The 17,479-nt window shown below is 35.1% G+C and overlaps 1 protein-coding gene across 1 annotated transcript in view; it reads right to left on the bottom strand.

The window, feature by feature from the left end:
• Positions 1-4,352: 4,352 nt before the first annotated feature.
• Positions 4,353-17,479, bottom strand: part of LOC106663864 (lipase 1-like) — a 74,765-nt gene continuing 61,638 nt past the window's right edge. The window contains exons 3-8 of the mRNA XM_014389064.2: positions 8,291-8,405; positions 7,938-8,184; positions 7,715-7,870; positions 7,520-7,604; positions 7,316-7,458; positions 4,353-4,668 (exon numbers count right to left, since the gene is read on the bottom strand). Coding sequence (XP_014244550.1) covers positions 4,516-4,668; positions 7,316-7,458; positions 7,520-7,604; positions 7,715-7,870; positions 7,938-8,184; positions 8,291-8,405 — 899 coding nt within the window. The 3' untranslated portion in view covers positions 4,353-4,515. The remainder of the gene's footprint in view (positions 4,669-7,315; positions 7,459-7,519; positions 7,605-7,714; positions 7,871-7,937; positions 8,185-8,290; positions 8,406-17,479) is intronic.

Here is a 17,479-nt window from a genome sequence, read left to right on the forward strand (position 1 = left end):
TTTTGCCTTTTCTTCTGTAATACCTGTAGTTGCTCTTATTTCACACTTCAGTCTTCTCGGCATGCTTATAAAGCCTTTAGCCAGCTCTAGAATGTCCCAAACCTCAACTAACGTAACTTCATTGTACGAGGTTTTCTTTTTAACCGATGTCCGAGCTTATCCCAAAAGTGCTCATGGCTCTAACCAACGGAGGAGCTGACACTGGCGCCATGTGGTACAAGAATTACAAGCAAATTACAAGAGGAAAATAGCACCACCTATCTCCAAGAATTTGTGTCACTTCCACCTCCAAACTGCTCTTTAAACTCGAAGACGTCCCTTTGGCAAAAGGAGAGAAAACTCTTCTAAAAGCATAACAGTCCTCCAGTCGTATGTCGGTGATCTCTTGGAAACTCTAAGCGACGATGAAGACGTCTCTAAGACGATAAACGTCTTACCTGGTGCTGGCCTTCCGGGATGTAAACTCATTTCTGCTAGTCTCGTCGTAACTGTCCCGCACGGTTTGAAATCTTTGATACTTTTGAGAAATAAGTGGAATTTATTTCTCAGAGTGCAATGTGATAAATCGGCCGTCGGTTTCCGTGGCTCTTGATTCTATCTCCTAGTACATGTCCATCGGGAGTCGTCTACGTCTCCCGGGTAACGCTAGATTTTTCAGGCAAACCTATAAATCGCGAACGCTGAATCCCATCCTCAACAAGTGCAATGGCATAATCATAGGCCAATTTTCTTAATAATTTTGTTTCGTGACACAACGATAGTTGAATACAGGCATTTTTAAAGAATTAAATTAATCAAAATGTGTAATTTAAATCAAATTAAGAAATAAGCGGTTTTGTCTTACAATTGGCGACAAAAACCAATACTTTACTTTTAATTATAATTATTTTATTTATTATCATTTTTAAAATAGTAACCAATATATCTTTCCATATCCATTTGTAAGTATGTCCGGTTCGAATGCAGGGCCGCTGGTTTCGAACCCGGGACCTTTACCTTACAGTGATGAGCGCCGTGTCAACGCCTAAACCGTTGCGGCCACCGACGCCCCCCGTCAAACTAAGAAAGAAATCCAAATTTTAAAATATGCCATTTTTGGAACAGTATATCAAGAGATTTAAAATAACCAATACGATGCACAAAGATTTTAAATTTTAAGTTTCGAGCAAAGTTAAGACAGTCTCTGATGAACTTATATTCTGGCCGCTTTTTCTTATTCAGGCTGAGGATAAAGAAATCTGTGGGTTTTTTTTATTATTAAACAAACAAGAACAAATTACTCTTTAAAAATGAATCATACTATTGTGATATTAGGCCAGTAGGTCGCTAAACGTGTATGGTAAATGTTCAAGACATTCGACCTCCGTTTGTAAGAATATAAATTAGGTTATTACATTTACATACAACTACTGTTATTATTTCCCTGCGTTTTTGTCGTCGCTCGCGGAAACTTTATTTGGAAAAAAGTAAAACAGCTCTTTTCATCAATCGCCGATTTTCAATGTATCAGACGTAAAACATTTTCTTTATCGTGCCTTCGTTTCGATCTTTATTGAGATCATCTTCAGGGCTCAAAGTGTTGTCTTCTGTGTAATTGTAATTCTTGCGTGTCGTGTTGAGAGTGCACAATTACACAGAAGACAAACACTTTGATCCCTGAAGATGATCTCAATAAAGATCGAAACGTAGGCATGATAAAGAAAATGTTTTTCTGAAACCTACATCACACCAGACCGCATCTCACGATTTCTAAATAGTTATAAAAATAAAAGTCCCAGTGTATTCTCCCCCTGCCCTCCAAGTTATGTGGGTTTTCAGCTTGTACCCAGAACCCTCTCGGCTGAATTTGGTGAGCCTCTTCTCATTGATGCTAAATATGAAATAGAAATTCATAACAATTTCTATATATTTAGACATTCCGATCTCACAAGACTTTTATCAAGACTACGAAAACTTTGTCTGCATCCTATCCTTAATAATTTACTGATTTTGATAAGAGAATGCTTGAACTGATGTGAGACGACAATTTTTTCGTGTATTGTTACAATTATTTTGCTCTGCCTCGTAGACATAGCATAAGTAATGACAGAAGTAACGACCAAATTACATTCATCACCCAGCAGACTACATACAATCTTTTTAAATGATCCAACCAATTAAAGGTTCTGTCGAAGTTAAATATATCCGTGAAACAGTAACAGAAATAGGGATCAACTTGTTTCCTTCAACTAATTGTGTAGAGAGTATTTTCTCATAAAAAGCACAGCTTTTGTTTTTGGTATTGCAATGCTAAAACCATTTGAAGGAAGACAGGCGTAAACTCAATTATAAACTGCTTACACATTTTAAAATAATACAGGTGTGTTTTTATCTTTGGTGAAAATGAGAAGATAGTTTTTGAAAATTATACAACATTTTTAGGACTATACAATAGGCACACATCCTTGCAATACCCTATCTTTTTGTCTACATTGCGATGTCAAGGAATCTTTTTATTTAACCTGAAAGATTCTATCCTCACAAAGTATTTTTTTTTTTAAACATGAACATTAAAATGTGACGTTATTAATTTATAGTGAGTATTGGGGACAATGTTGGACGACTGCATTAGGCATCAGCTTCTCATCATAGATCCCAGTGGCCCGATTCCAAGCATACCCTTGGAATGTTTGGCCTCTTCTCCCAAAAATACTTGTATAGCGATAACTTGGTTTTATCGTTTGTTAAACGTTCTGGGTTGATCTGTATTTCTAGTAAGTTTATTGCCACAAAAAAGTTGGTCTGACGATATATAATGAACAATTTGTACGTTATTTTATTATCAGAAAATAATTATATAACATAATATATTTATTTGTGAACAAATAATTTTGCATGTTTATTTCATATTGTCCTTCTTGAGTGTCAAGTTGTTTTCTCAATATAAAAGCTAAACAGTCGACTCTTGTTAATTCAAAACTTGATAATTCATATTTTTTGTTAATTTCTTTCAATTAATTAAGGTTTTTAGTTGAGATAATAAAGTCAGTGTCACGAGGATTCGAACCCATGATCTTCGGCTAGATATGCCGCTGCTGTACCACTTGAGCTGTCGTGACCTCTATCCGCTCGGACACTGACTTCCCATCTCAACCCCACCTTTTGAATTTTCCCTCCATTTTGCTCTTTTCTTGTTAATACGAACTTTTGTACGGATCGAAAAAAATTCTGTGTTTTGATACACTCGTTAATACGAAATATTTTTCTTAACAGGGGGAGAGAGATCATTCTATAAATCAAAATGAACCCGCTTTATAATTCTAACTTTTTCCTTGTAAAGTCGCTCTAAATTTCGCAGCCTACAGTTTCTTCGATTTTTTTCTAGTTTGTTTAGTTCGACGTTCAGTGTTTTCTCTGTCAATAGTGTCAATGTGGGCTCAGCACTGATCACTTGGGAAAATCATTTAGACAAAGAACGCCAGGCTCCATTGAAACAAAACAGCTTCATAATTTTTTTAATAGTGCATAGCAATGTATTTCTCCCGTTAATCTTTTTCCATTTTTAAATTATTTTCCGATGTTTTATAAATGTACAATATGGGTAAGAACTTTTAAAAATGCATATCAATTTTTTTCCTGTTGATAATTAGAACATCTTGAAAATTCAAATTATTTTGTGGCCCTTGGGCTTCGAATTAGTGTGCAATTATAAAAAAATCTAATAAAAGGATATAATAATTTATTAATTTATTAATCTCCTCCGGTCGTTAGGAGCGGACAGGAATAAAGTGTTTTATAAAAACACCTTTGTTTTGCCGACGTTTCGACTTTTATTCGGAACATCTTCAGGGAATGGGAGAATAACAAAACATAGATTAGAAAAAATACAATACAGATCTAAACATAAATTTTAAACCAAATATTTCATATTTAAATCTGTATTGTATTTTTCCAATCAACAATTGTTTTGTGATTCAGCCAGGCCCTGAAGATGACCCGAATAAAGGTCGAAACGTCGGCAAAAAATTAAAAAGGAGTTTTTCTAAAAGACTCCTTTCTTGACCGCTCCTCACTACTAAATCAAACTATCGAACATCTAGTCACTAAAAAACATATAATTTATTAAATTACAAGTTTTAAAATATACAAATTGGATGCTATTTTCGATTTTATGACTAAAAGAATAAGAAAAAAACCTGAAATAATATTATTTCACATTTTTCATGCATAATAAATATATGTACACGCGCGCGCACACACGCACGCACACACACACACACACACACACAGACGAGGTAATGCAAACAATTTGTTTAATTGATTTATTTACAAAATATTTATTATTTGTTTAAATTGGATTACCAATTAAATGACTTAAATATTTATAGTAAGCTAACAATATTTGGTTACTGTTCAGTTTGAAGATGTACGTACACCTTACACACAGAGTAGCTATATACATTCCTCGAATTGAATATCAAAATATACACTTGTTAAGTTGCAACTTTAAAACGGTGGGACATAAATGTTTAACGTTCATGTTAAATTTGATATGACGTTTGTTACATCTTCGTATACCAGCTCCCTAGCATGAATGCCAACCAAAAAGTCCATGTGGTTGAAACTTCTAGAAGAGACTAAATATTTTCCTATTACATTAGGAAGCTTTGACGTCAGCCGTTCAACTTTCTGTAAACAAATGTACTTTATTAGAAATCAGAAATTATCAATCAGCAAGTACAATTTAAATTTTAGAAAGGTTTTTGTTATTAAATTGCATTACAAGTAAATAACATTCACAGATGCATCTCTCAAATGTGTATATTTCTTAAACCCGGTTAACGTAGCAATCACAATTATTCAGTGTTTACAGATTTGTCAATATTCAAAAGTGTAAATGTATTTAAGCCATGTTAATATGTGAGGTGCATTACATAATTATTATCAATATGGAAAGATAATGGAGATGAACTCATTACAAGAGTTCAAGTTTCTTACAATGACAAACACACATAAAATTATAAGCAGAATCTTAAAGAAGAATACTTCCTGAGATTTACGTGGGCTTCTGACTATTGTGAAACCGACAGTAGTACTGAAACTGGCTATCAAATATATTTTATGCGACTCACAGATGTAATAATTAAAAAAAAAAATATTTCAACCTGCACATGCATACACACATGTTCATAGCCAAACCCATCACGTCCTATGGTTTACTGACAATAATTCACCAGCTGATCATGAGAATCAGCCTACCTCAGGCTTTACTTTAGCAGTCCAAAATCAGACTTATCTTCCTGTCGTTGAAGTTGGGCTACTGGGGCTAACAACAGCTAGTTTATATTGCACCTCCCTTATCATTTTTTAAATCTAAACTCACAAACTCTTATTTTTCCCATGTACATGCCATTCACTCAGTTTTACACACATTGTATAACTAGCCTCAGCCTCGTACTTAATATTCCATCATCAATCCTCCCATGGTATGGTGAAAAAGGATACTAGGAAGCGGGGTTTGCACTCCCCAGGCACTGCAGCCTTCTGGCTTATTGTACCTTCCTAGTTCCTTAGTTCAGTTCAATAGACTCAATCCTTCTCCTTAGAAGTATCAGGTCATTGACTGTCGCTGCTGCAATTTGATTCCCTAAGTTTTTTCCGTACGTTAGGTTAAATCTCCATTGAGCTGTTGCTTCGCATTCGAAGATGATGTGAGTGGCTGTTTCTTCCTCCTCAATACATAATCTGCAAATGGGATCATCGTTGTATACACCCATGTTGGGTAGATGTTTTCTCAGATGCTAGTGACGGTTAGTAGTCGCACCACTCCTCTGAGTTTTGCCCTCTCCAATTGCAGAAGTGCCAGTCTTGGTGAAGGTTGTTTCATCATAAGTTGATTATGTCTAGCACCGCTAGAGTTTATCAACTTCTCCTTTTGTTTTGTTTGGATCCATTCTGCGATGGAGGATTCTATATTTGTTTTTGTTATCCCAAGAATAGGTTCGGGGCCTATGTATGGTCTTGCAGATTCTCCTCTGGCCAGACTATCTGCTTTCTCGTAACCCAAAATTCCCCCGTGCCCTGGCACCCAAGATATCATCAGGTTGTTGTGTTTCCCCAGGTTTTGGAGATTTTGAATGCATTCACTGACTAATTTTGATGTGATTCTTTTACATGCCAATGCTTTAATGGCTGCTTGGCTATCAAGTCATATAACAATTTTTTGCCAGTGTAACCTCTTTTAAGATTTTCCAGAGCACAAGCATTGGTGGCATGTATTTCAGCTTGAAAGACTGAAATGTACTTCCCTAATGAGTTTGATTGCTCATGTTTTGGACTTGTACAGAAATCGCCTGATCCATTTCCTTCGTTTGTTTTGGACCCATCTGTACACTATATCATTGTATCTGATTCTCTCCTGTGTTCTTCCTTTCCTTTATAGTTCGTTGAGACTTTATAGGAAGTTGTGAAGATTGTTTCCGGGATCATATAATCACTCTCCATATCTAATAATGGGTGTCTGATTTCAATCCTCCCATACTAATTCATTCTAATAAATAAATTCACTCTTAACGAACAGAAAAAGAACCATAAAAAAATAATATAGTACTATATACGATATTAGCCCTATTTTTTCAAAAATGTGAACAGAGGACCCAAAACCTAGCTGCTGTGCTCCAACACAATTCTCATATCGAGTGTCATTTCTATGCCCTCTCTATATGGAGCCCAGGAATAGCATCGTTCAAATAAAGTGGGCTCTGGCTCAAAAGTAAGTGTATGTCAACCTCACATTCTTATTCTTAATCAGGTTAACCTTATTCCTTTTCAACGGTTAACCCCTTTCCATGGTCACCTATCGACCGAGCACTAAATGATGCATGAGAGCATCTTTACCTAGCTCATTGATGCTGCCACTTTCTTTTTTTTTAATTATGTTCTTTATTACATTTTTAGCATTCAGTGTGCCAAATTGCAAAGGTTAGGATGTTGGGACATCTTGGCCTTGAAGCTGAAGAAGGATAACCTTCAAATACTGTCTGAGGTTTGCATAGGCTTATGACTCATTAAATCAATAGTTGATTTGAAACCACCTATGAAATATACCATATGCAACTGATGCATCAGACGTATATGGCATGAAGAGATATATAATGCAATTTTATTACTAAAAGGCTGATGTTTAAGTCAAAAAGCTATTTTTAGACTTTGAAACCATTGATAACTTTTCAATTAATCTTTGAAGTAAGAGATATGGAATGCAGTAAGATAGAGTAAAGTTTGAATATGCATATTACCTAAAAGTTCAAAAAATAAAAATTCCATTTCAACTCACCTCTGTACTGACAAACCAGTCTTGAGAACTATAGTGAAGCGATACTGGAGCAGTGATAAGGGAAAGGTTGTACTCAGGTGGATCGGTTTGTCCGTATCTCTTCAAGTTTTCTGCATCGTCGTAATCATAATATCGCAGAGAATCTAATAACAGATGACAATTTATTAGACAATATTATGAGATAAACTCTGGGAGCACACTAACCCATATGCATAACTTGCATGCAGTGATTCAAAGTCTTGGCTGATGACCCTGCACGGAATGTGCTCATTAAATCAATAAGATGATCCTGCAATCATAATTCTTTGACTTCATAAATCCTTATATATCAATTATATTTATTTCTATCTCAGATTAAATTAACTTACAAATAGTAGAATTGTGTTTAAAACTAATTACCTCATTTAATTCTTCTGTGAGTCCAAATATTTGGTTATAAACCTGAAGACATAATGGCATGAGGCTAGATTTTGGCATACACAAAAGATGATTCATAACTAAAGTAGCATTTGATCTTGGAAAGACTTCAAATACTCTTAACATTCTCCAACGTCTCTGAAAACAGCAAAAAGATGATTAAATTGTTTAAAATTATAAATAATATGCTCAAGTGGATTCTTACCATAACAGAAGTCGTAATGCTTACGAGCATTTGTACTACTCTATTCATGTTTGATGGGCTGTAAGCATAAGGGGCTATCAATATTCCAGCTTTTATTTTTTTATTGTACTCTGGACGGGCTGATGCCATGACAAGGAAGTCGGTACCACCTAACGAATATCCGACATAGTACACCTTTTTGTGCCCAGATTGTAGCCTTATATAGTCCACCATCGCTGGAATGTCATAGTAGCCGACTTCATGAAAGCTGTAAGTTGAAACAAGATGGTGAAAAAATTGATTATACAGTCAACGATAATCATTTTGATTTTTTTTTAAGCATAAAAACAAACAAAAATTATTGAACTATTTACCTAAAATCCCAAAATTCCGGAGAGTCTGGATTAAGACTAATATGTTTTCTAGAATAAGCGTTACCCCTTGTATCACCAAGCCAAACATCATACCCTTTATCAGCTAAGATTGATGCTGCAAATATAAAATATTTGTTAGTCAATTCTAACTTACATGAAAACATGCACATACATAATTGTCAACTTTTTAAATAAATATATAATTAAATTAGATGTTCCTAGTGTACAGCTACAGTGAATAATTGTTCGGTATACACTTTCATGCCCAGATACTTGAAGTTCGGATTTGGGTGTTCCCAAAGTTCTGTGCTGGCTACTATACTATTTTAACTACTTCATAAACAACATTAAATAGACCAAATTGACTTCAGACGTAGCACTGTGTGCAGATGTCACTGCTTTTGATCAAGCCTCTTATCGGAATTATTGCCACATCTAGAGAACTAACACTTTATGTTAAAAAAATGTTTCAAATCCCTCAACAAATTGGCTATTAGGCCGAATAGCAGCAAAACTATTTTGGTTTCTGGGCATAGAGCAAACTAGATCATTAGTGAGTGCAAGTAATGCATTCCATGGTCAACTAGGATACCTTGGTGCTCGTTTGAACAACATACTGCATTTTTGCTTTTACGCCAAGAAAAAAATACTAAGCCACTCTAGCAGAAATAAACAAACTTCATCATCAATGAAAGAACCCATTCAAAAACAACTCACTTATGCATCTAGCTACATTAAGCTTTAGTCCAAAATAAAGCTTTAATAGAAGGGAACTTTCTGAGGTGGACTAGAATTGATGATTGATAGAAATGGCTTGAGAAGGAGTGAATATGGCAATTTGCTTTAAAGAAATCATAGTTCTTACAGAAATATGGATAATAGAGGGTTTTGTTATTTAACATGTGTAAACGTTTAAATTTTTATTATGTGCCTAACCTGAAGAAAATGAAATGTAGTGTTGAAAGCTTGGCGTTTGCAAAAAGCACTATTTGTTTTTCTGACCATAACACTAATTCATGAGTCTATTATAATCTAGTTGGGGGTTGAAGGGCTACTCATCAAGCCACAGTTGGCCTTCTTACCCTATACACTTAAATAAATAATATCACTCTTGATGTATAGAAAAGAACCACAAAACAACATACGTACAAGAGAACAGCAATTTCTCTACAAATCGGAACAGGGTACTCAAGGATTTGCTGCATTATTAAAGCAAAAGTTTCATAATGAGTGACTATTGGTTCTCTATATGGAGCCAAGTAATTCACCCTTGTATTACGTGTGTACTTATCGATATTCCTCCCTTTACACACTGATCTAGTTGAGGATTGATTTGGTACTTGACATTCCTCCAACATGATCTACTCACACACATTCACGCTTATAAATGCGCTCTCCCGAAACAGTTAACAAATCATAAATATACAGAAATATACGAATTACCGACAAAAAACGAAATAAGCGAATTTCATGTTAATAGGAACTCCACAGCAGAATACTTTGGCAAATCGACAAAAAAATTCTGTGTTTTGATACACTCGTTAATACAAAATATATTTTTGAAACAGGGAAAAGAAAGCATTCGATAAATTGAAATGGAGCCGCGTCCTCTCTTTATACTTCCAACTTTTTCTTTGTGAAGTTATTCTAAACTTCCAGGTACTGTTACTTCCTCACAGCCTAACGTTTTTTCGATTTTTTTTCTAGTTTGTTAAGTTCGACGTTCAGTCATTCAGTGTTTTGTCTGTCAATGGGCTCAGCACTGATCACTTTGGAAAATCGTTTAGACAAAGAACGCCAGGCCCCATTGAAACAAAACAGCTTCATACATTTTTTTAATAGTGCATTGCAATGCATTTCTCCCGTTAATCTTTTTCCATTTTTAATTATTTTTCCGATGTTTTATAAATGTACAATTTGGGTAAGAACTTTTAAAAATGCATATCAACCGCTAATATATTTTTTCCTCTTAATAATTAGAACATTTTAATAATTCTAATTATTTTGTGACCCTTGGGCTTCGAATTATCAGTTGGCTTTAATAAAAATGTAACAATAAAAAAAAATCTTTAATATTTTAAACTGATCATAGTTCTCTCCAAATGCAAAGTACTTAATGTAAATGTCGATAATTTGTACGATTCCGATTTTCGCTCTGTGAGCCAAGAACATCAATAAGTGTGCAATTATAAAAAAATCTAATAAAAGGATATAATAATTTATTATTTTGTTGAGGTCGTTAGGAGCGGACAGGAATAAAGTGTTTTATAAAAATACCTTTGTTTTGCCGACGTTTCGACTTTTATTCGGAACATCTTCAGAGAATGGGAGAATAACAAAACATATGATTAGAAAAAATACAATACAGATCTAAACATAAATTTTAAACCAAATATTTCATATTTACATCTGTATTGTATTTTTCCAATCAACAATTGTTTTGTGATTCAGCCAGGCCCTGAAGATGACCGGAATAAAGGTCGAAATGTCGGCAAAAAATTAAAAAGGTGTTTTTCTAAAAGTCTCCTTTCCTGACCGCTCCTCACTACTAAAACAAACTATCGAACATCTGGTCACTAAAAAACATATAATTTATTAAATTATAAGTTTTAAAATATACAAATTGGATGCTATTCTCGATTTTATGACTAAAAGAACAAGAAAAAAACCTAAAATAATATTATTTCCTTTTTACACACACATCAACTCTTAATAATTTTCTTCTTTCCTCTTGATAATTCGAACATTTTCGAACAGAAGAATTATTTTGTGGTCTTGGGCTTCGAATTATCCAGAGTAGCTTAACTAATTTAATGGTCGATGATGACGTTTTTTCGGTCGATGATGTGGGTTCAGCACTGATCACTTTGGAAAATCATTTAGAAACAGGGACGCCACATTGAAACAAAACCGCTTCGTGTTTTTTAATAGTATTTTTTTTTTTAGTTTTCTTTTTAAATTTTTTTTTAATAGTACATCACCCGTTGATCTAATTCCACTTTTTACTTATTTTTACGATATTTTATGTACGTACAATTTAAATAAGAACTTTTAAAAATGCATATTAACTCTTAATAATTTTCTTCTTTTTTCTTGATAATTCGAACATTTTCGAACAGAAGAATTATTTTGTGGTCTTGGGCTTCGAATTATCCAGAGTAGCCTGATTAATTTAGTGGTCGATGATGACATTTTTTCGGTCGTTGATGTGGGTTCAGCACTGATCACTTTGGACAATCATTTAGACAAAGGACGCCACATTGAAACAAAACCGCTTCGCGTTTTTTAATAGTATTTTTTTTTAGTTTTCTTTAAAAAAAAATTTAATAGTACATCACCCGTTGATCTAATTCCGCTTTTTACTTATTTTTACGATGTTTTATATATGTACAATTTAAGTAAGGACTTTTAAAAATGTATACCAAATTATCCAGAGTAGCCTAATTAATTTAGAGGTCGATGATGACGTTTTTTCGGTCGATGATGTGGGTTCAGCACTGATCACTTTGGAAAATCATTTAGAATCAGGGACGCCACATTGAAACAAAACCGCTTCGTGTTTTTTAATAGTAATTTTTTTTAAATTTATTTTAAAAAAATTTTTAATAGTACATCATCCGTTGCAATACTAAACCTCCAAAAAGACGTTAAAGACAAAAGAGGAAAATATGTAGCTGCAATATACATTGATATTAGAGCAACATTTGATAGCTTATGGTGGCCAAAAGTAGTGGTTGACCTCTATAACAAAGGATCAACTGCTCAAAGTTATCAAAAATTACTTCCACGAAAGATATGCAACAACAGAAATTAATAAAGAAGAATTGTTCAAAAGAGTGAACCCCAGGGCTCCATCCTAGGACCACTTATGGATAATAGCCTTTGATGGAATATTGGAGGAAATGCAAACCTAACAAATAAGTGCAACTGCATTCATGGATGACTTGGCCCTAGTTGTTGATGGTAACAGCGAAGAAGCTATAAAGATAGTCCATAATTGGTGCCAACAACAAAAGCTCCAAGTATCAGAGGAAAAACCAAAGTTCAATTCTTAAAAGGAAAAGTAGCACCCTCGAACCCAAAATTAGCCTCAACGGGAAGACAATAAAAGTGGAAAAAAACGTAACATACTTAGGAGTAGTGATCAGTAACAGTTTCAACCCTAGCAACCATATTGAGAACACCCGGAAAAAAATAGAAGGAAAACAAAATTACCTGGCTAACTTAGCAAAAGCTACTTGGGGGCTAAAATTTGAACAAAGCACTAAAATGGCTATGTAAAGGGTTGAAGGGGGTAAAGGGCTTACATGCACTTCAAGTTATAACAGGGCAGATACCAATTGACTTAGAACTCCTTAAAAAAAATAGAGATTCACAAATTAAGGAAAACAACATGCAATAATTATAGTGAAAAAATTAAAGAATTAGAAAACGAAAATATAACAAAATGGCAAGCAAGATAGAGTGCAAGCATAAAAGGGCGAACTACTTATAAATTCTTGCCATGCATTAAATCAAGAATCAAAAACGGGAATTTTATTCAACCAAATTATATTACTACCCGGTTTTTAACAGGGCATGGAGAATTTAATAAATATTTATATAATTACAAGTTAAAAAACACCAATTTATGCCAATGTGGGGAAATAGAAAGTGCTGAACATATTGTGACGAAATGCGAAATTTATAACCATAAAAGAAGAATACGAGAAATGGAAATAAAAACAAAAATAGATGATGAAAGTAAATTGGTAGAACTGACAAAGAACAAACACAATTATAAAGAGTTTATAAAGTTTATAAAGTATGTCTATGAGAAAAAAACTAAACAGAGTTCACAAAAAAGAGTAGCTTAACTAATTTCGTGGTCGATGATGAACATCAAGCTTTTTCGACTATGAATCCGGTGGATGGCTTACATGTGCAGTCGCGAGGTACCTCACCATCAAAAATATTAAAATTATTTACACAAACCTAGGACTAAGAATTTTCAAGGTATCAAACCTACTAAAACTGTCTGGTCGATACATACAGGGTGAATTGCTACTCGTGCTACAAACTTCTCCAGTAGATTCTTCACCCTAAAATGAACAAAAAAGTTCATATTGTCCATGGTCCGATTCTCAACCNGGACCATGGACAATATGAACTTTTTTGTTCATTTTAGGGTGAAGAATCTACTGGAGAAGTTTGTAGCACGAGTAGCAATTCACCCTGTATATTCAATTTTTTTTATATTTGCATATAATCTGTTTAATATTTAATTATAGAATTATTTTTGAAATATTTAAGTCCGGCGATTATTGAAATAATAAAGGCAGTTTTGGACGATTTGTTGACATTTCTTGGGAGGACTTTACTCGCAGGGGGGAAGAACCGAAGACCGTGTCAGTGGGCGCAAGGTCGGCTGTTGAACTCGGTGCCAATGTCATTCCCTTCCTAGATTCTGCCTTTCATTATTTTCCTTTCTGTAAGTTTAATTTTTAGAAAGTAGGACCTTGTGCACGCGTCATATCGCAACTACTTGGCGGATCGACAAGGAGGATGTGCGTACACGGTGCCGATTAAAAGAAAAAAAAATAATTAAAAACTCATACTCAATTGGGTGATACTGCAATAATTAACCCCGTCAGATGTAGCTTTCTGCATAATTTTAAAAAATGTCAGTAACTAACAAATTATTTGTTTATCAAATGACGTGTTATTTACAACAGGATATTACGCGTGGATTTCCCCTTGGAGCGAATTGTTAAAGAAAACTTCTAAAATACTCTCCATAATAATTTAAGTTTTAAAAATTTGAAATATAGGTTTGAATAATGGTCAATGAAAAAAGAAAACAGCGGGTTCGAAGGATTCCATTTTATTTTTTAGATACATGTCTAAGCTCCAGTGGGAGAATAGGAATACCACCGGCTATGATAATTATGCTCGTATGCAGCAAGAGTCTTTGGGTCCCTATTAGGGTTTTTAGAACTCGAGGAACAAATCGTGGTCTTTTTTCTTGTTTATATTGAGAGTGAATGTATTTATTAGATTCATTAGATTTCGTGGCTCGATTGCCAAATAACATCTTTCAATTAATTAATCTTTATGTAAGGTATTGGTTGAGATAAAGAAGTCAGTGTCAAGAGCGGGATTCGAACCCACGACCTTCGGCTAAATTCGTTGCTCTACCACTTGAGCTATCGTGACTTCGATCCACTCGGACACTAACTTCCCATCTCAACCCAAACTTTTGAATTTGAACCCCACCTGGACTGAAAACCAAGGAAAACATTTCAAATCGGCGACAAATAAAATGGCAACGGATGTTTTAGTGAGGTACACTTCATTAAACTTTTGAATTTGAACCCCACCTGGACTGAAAACCAAGGAAAACATTTCAAACGAATCTTTATTTAAGGTATTGGTTGAGATAAAGAAGTCAGTGTCAAGAGCGGGATTCGAAACCACGACCTTCGGCTAAATACGCCTCTGCTCTACCATTTGAGCTCACGTGACTTCGATCCGCTCGGACACTAACTTCCCATCTCAACCCCACCTTTTTAATTTTCCCTCCTTTTTGCCATTTTTCAAATGTCGTGTAATCTGTTTGATTCTCGGCGACAAATAAAATGGCAACGGATGTTTTAGTGAGGTACACTTCATTTTGCTTATTAAATTCATTAGATTTCGTAATCCGATTGACCAAATAAATTCTTTTCAATTAACCTTTAATTCAGGTATTGGTTGAGATAAAAAAGTCAGTGTCACGAGCGGGATTCGAACCCACGATCTTCGGCTTGATACGCCGCTGCTCTACCACTTGAGCTATCGTGACTTCGATCCACTCGGACACTAACTTCCCATCTCAACCCAAACTTTTGAATTTGAACCCCACCTGGACTGAAAACCAAGGAAAACATTTCAAATGAATCTTTATTTAAGGTATTAGTTGAGATAAAAAAACTCAGTGTCACGAGCGGGATTCGACCGTCCTCTCGGATGTGTATTTATTAGTGTGAGTGACTATGTAATATTAAAAGAGTGCCTACCGTGGAAAATACCATGTCAAACTTCACCTAATTAGTTGCACAGCATATGTAAAGGGTGATGGAGAAATATCGAGAACTACATACTTAATTGAAGGGTGTCATTGGCTCCATAAATAGAGCGTGTAGGCACTCAATAGAAGAATTGTGCTCGAATACGGCAGCGAATCTTTAGTCCTTTCAATTTTTAGAGGAAACTGTGTGTTATAATTGAAAACAACACACTACAAAAATGATCACGCTGGTTACAAGCTAAATAAAACAATAATCGATTACTAGACAGTCGATTCTATATCATTCTTCCCTCCTGAGGGACAGAATGTAATGATCCTAGGTAACTTGGTAGACGACGAGTTCTAACTGGACGTTGTGGCCTCTGTCTTTCAAAACTTGATTCTTCTAGTGGTCCAGGTACATGTGGTGGTTCTTCATGTACTTCCTCAGTCACTTCCTGTTGATCTTGTTGCTGCTCTCTGGGAAGCAAGGGCTCTTTAGATTCCACAACCTGTTTTTGTAGTTGGTCTTCCTTGTCAATTAACTGTGTATACTCCGTGTCACCTTTAGGTGCCAGATGTCTAAGGGACACTGTTGACTCCCTTCCGTCAGTATATCTGATGTGGGCATAAGTCGGGTTTGCCTCGAGCAGCTCCACTTCTTCCACTAAGGGGTCATATTTGCTTTGTCTGACATATTTCTTAAGAAGGACTGGTCCTGGTGTAGTTAGCCAAGAAGGAGTGGCTAGACCATTTGTTGATCTTCTACTATGCCGAAACATACGTTCATGAGGGGTCTCATTAATGGCCGTACTTAGAAGACTTCTGATAGCATGAAGTGATTCCCCCAGGACTTCTTCCCATTGCGTTATCTCTTTCTGTTGTGACTTAAGAGAAAGTAGAATGGTCTTCCAGATAATGCCGTTGTAGCGCTCTACCTGACCATTTCCTTGAGGATTATATGGAGTAGTCCTGNAGAGAAATGTTTAGATTAAAAGATATCACGATTTTCCGACGCCAGGACGTGATATCTTTCAAAATCGATAAAAAGCGAAATTACTCTGAAATGGTTGAGAATCGGACCATGGACAATATGAACTTTTTTGTTCATTTTAGGGTGAAGAATCTACTGGAGAAGTTTGTAGCACGAGTAGCAATTCACCCTGTATATATTGGAGAGTTTTGGAAAAGGGCGCCAGCCTGATAGAGGGCGCCACAAAAAAATCGAGAGTTTTCGGGAGGAAAAAACCTCTCGGATAAAAAAAAAGGATTTTTCGCACTCTTCGCTCTTGGGTCGACCACGTGAATACAGGCTTTTGATTTTTAGTCTCTCCTAAATTTAAAAATTAATATTTCATATCTCAGCTGAGTGTGGATTGTGAGTAGTCTTGAATTATAATTTTTATTGTTTGTTAATTAATGTATATACGTTTTCTATTATTTATTTTAAATTAGAAGAATCAACCTTTATTTAAATTTTGTTTTTTGTTTTCTTGTTTAAACATTTTTTTTTGTCTGAGGAGATCCACATAGTTACCATAAATACTGGTAGCAGAGCGTGGTTTTTCAGGCTGGCGCCCTTTTCCAAAACTCTCCAATATATATACTATATACGTTATAATGTGTAATTTTTAAGTTAATATAATCTTCCCTCGTCCCTACAGATTGAAGCACTGTTTCCTTAATATAATGTATGAATATTGTAATTTTTTTTCGAATTAAAATGGCAGAGGTTATGACGAGAATGCCGAAGGGTCATCTTTAAAACTTAATAAGTGTATAAAACTTTCCAATTATGCCCTCGTCCTCTCTTCCAGGAATGGAGAATCGCCTATTTCTTCAGGATATGGGTCATAAACCGACTAGAATTCTACCGATTGCCACACCTGACGACTTGGCGGCCCGAATGATCTGAATACAATTGTGACAAGATCGATCTCTGCGGGTATATTAAAGATCCGGCTTTCTCAGACCCCGTAAGGCTTACATTACGGCTCTCGACAAAAACACGTACCGTTCCGAGGAATTGAGTGTAATAGAGTATGTAAAAGAGCGAACAGGATGTGACGGGCTTCGTCCAAACTTAGTCTCCAGCAAAGCTTTGATAATATTCGACGTTCGATCATTTATAATGTGGAGAGAAGTAATAAATTAATGAAGGA

The sequence above is a fragment of the Cimex lectularius genome, unplaced genomic scaffold (assembly GCF_000648675.2).
Source record: "Cimex lectularius strain Harlan isolate CLEC.00 unplaced genomic scaffold, Clec_2.1 scaffold80, whole genome shotgun sequence".
In the NCBI taxonomy this organism is placed as follows: domain Eukaryota; kingdom Metazoa; phylum Arthropoda; class Insecta; order Hemiptera; family Cimicidae; genus Cimex; species Cimex lectularius.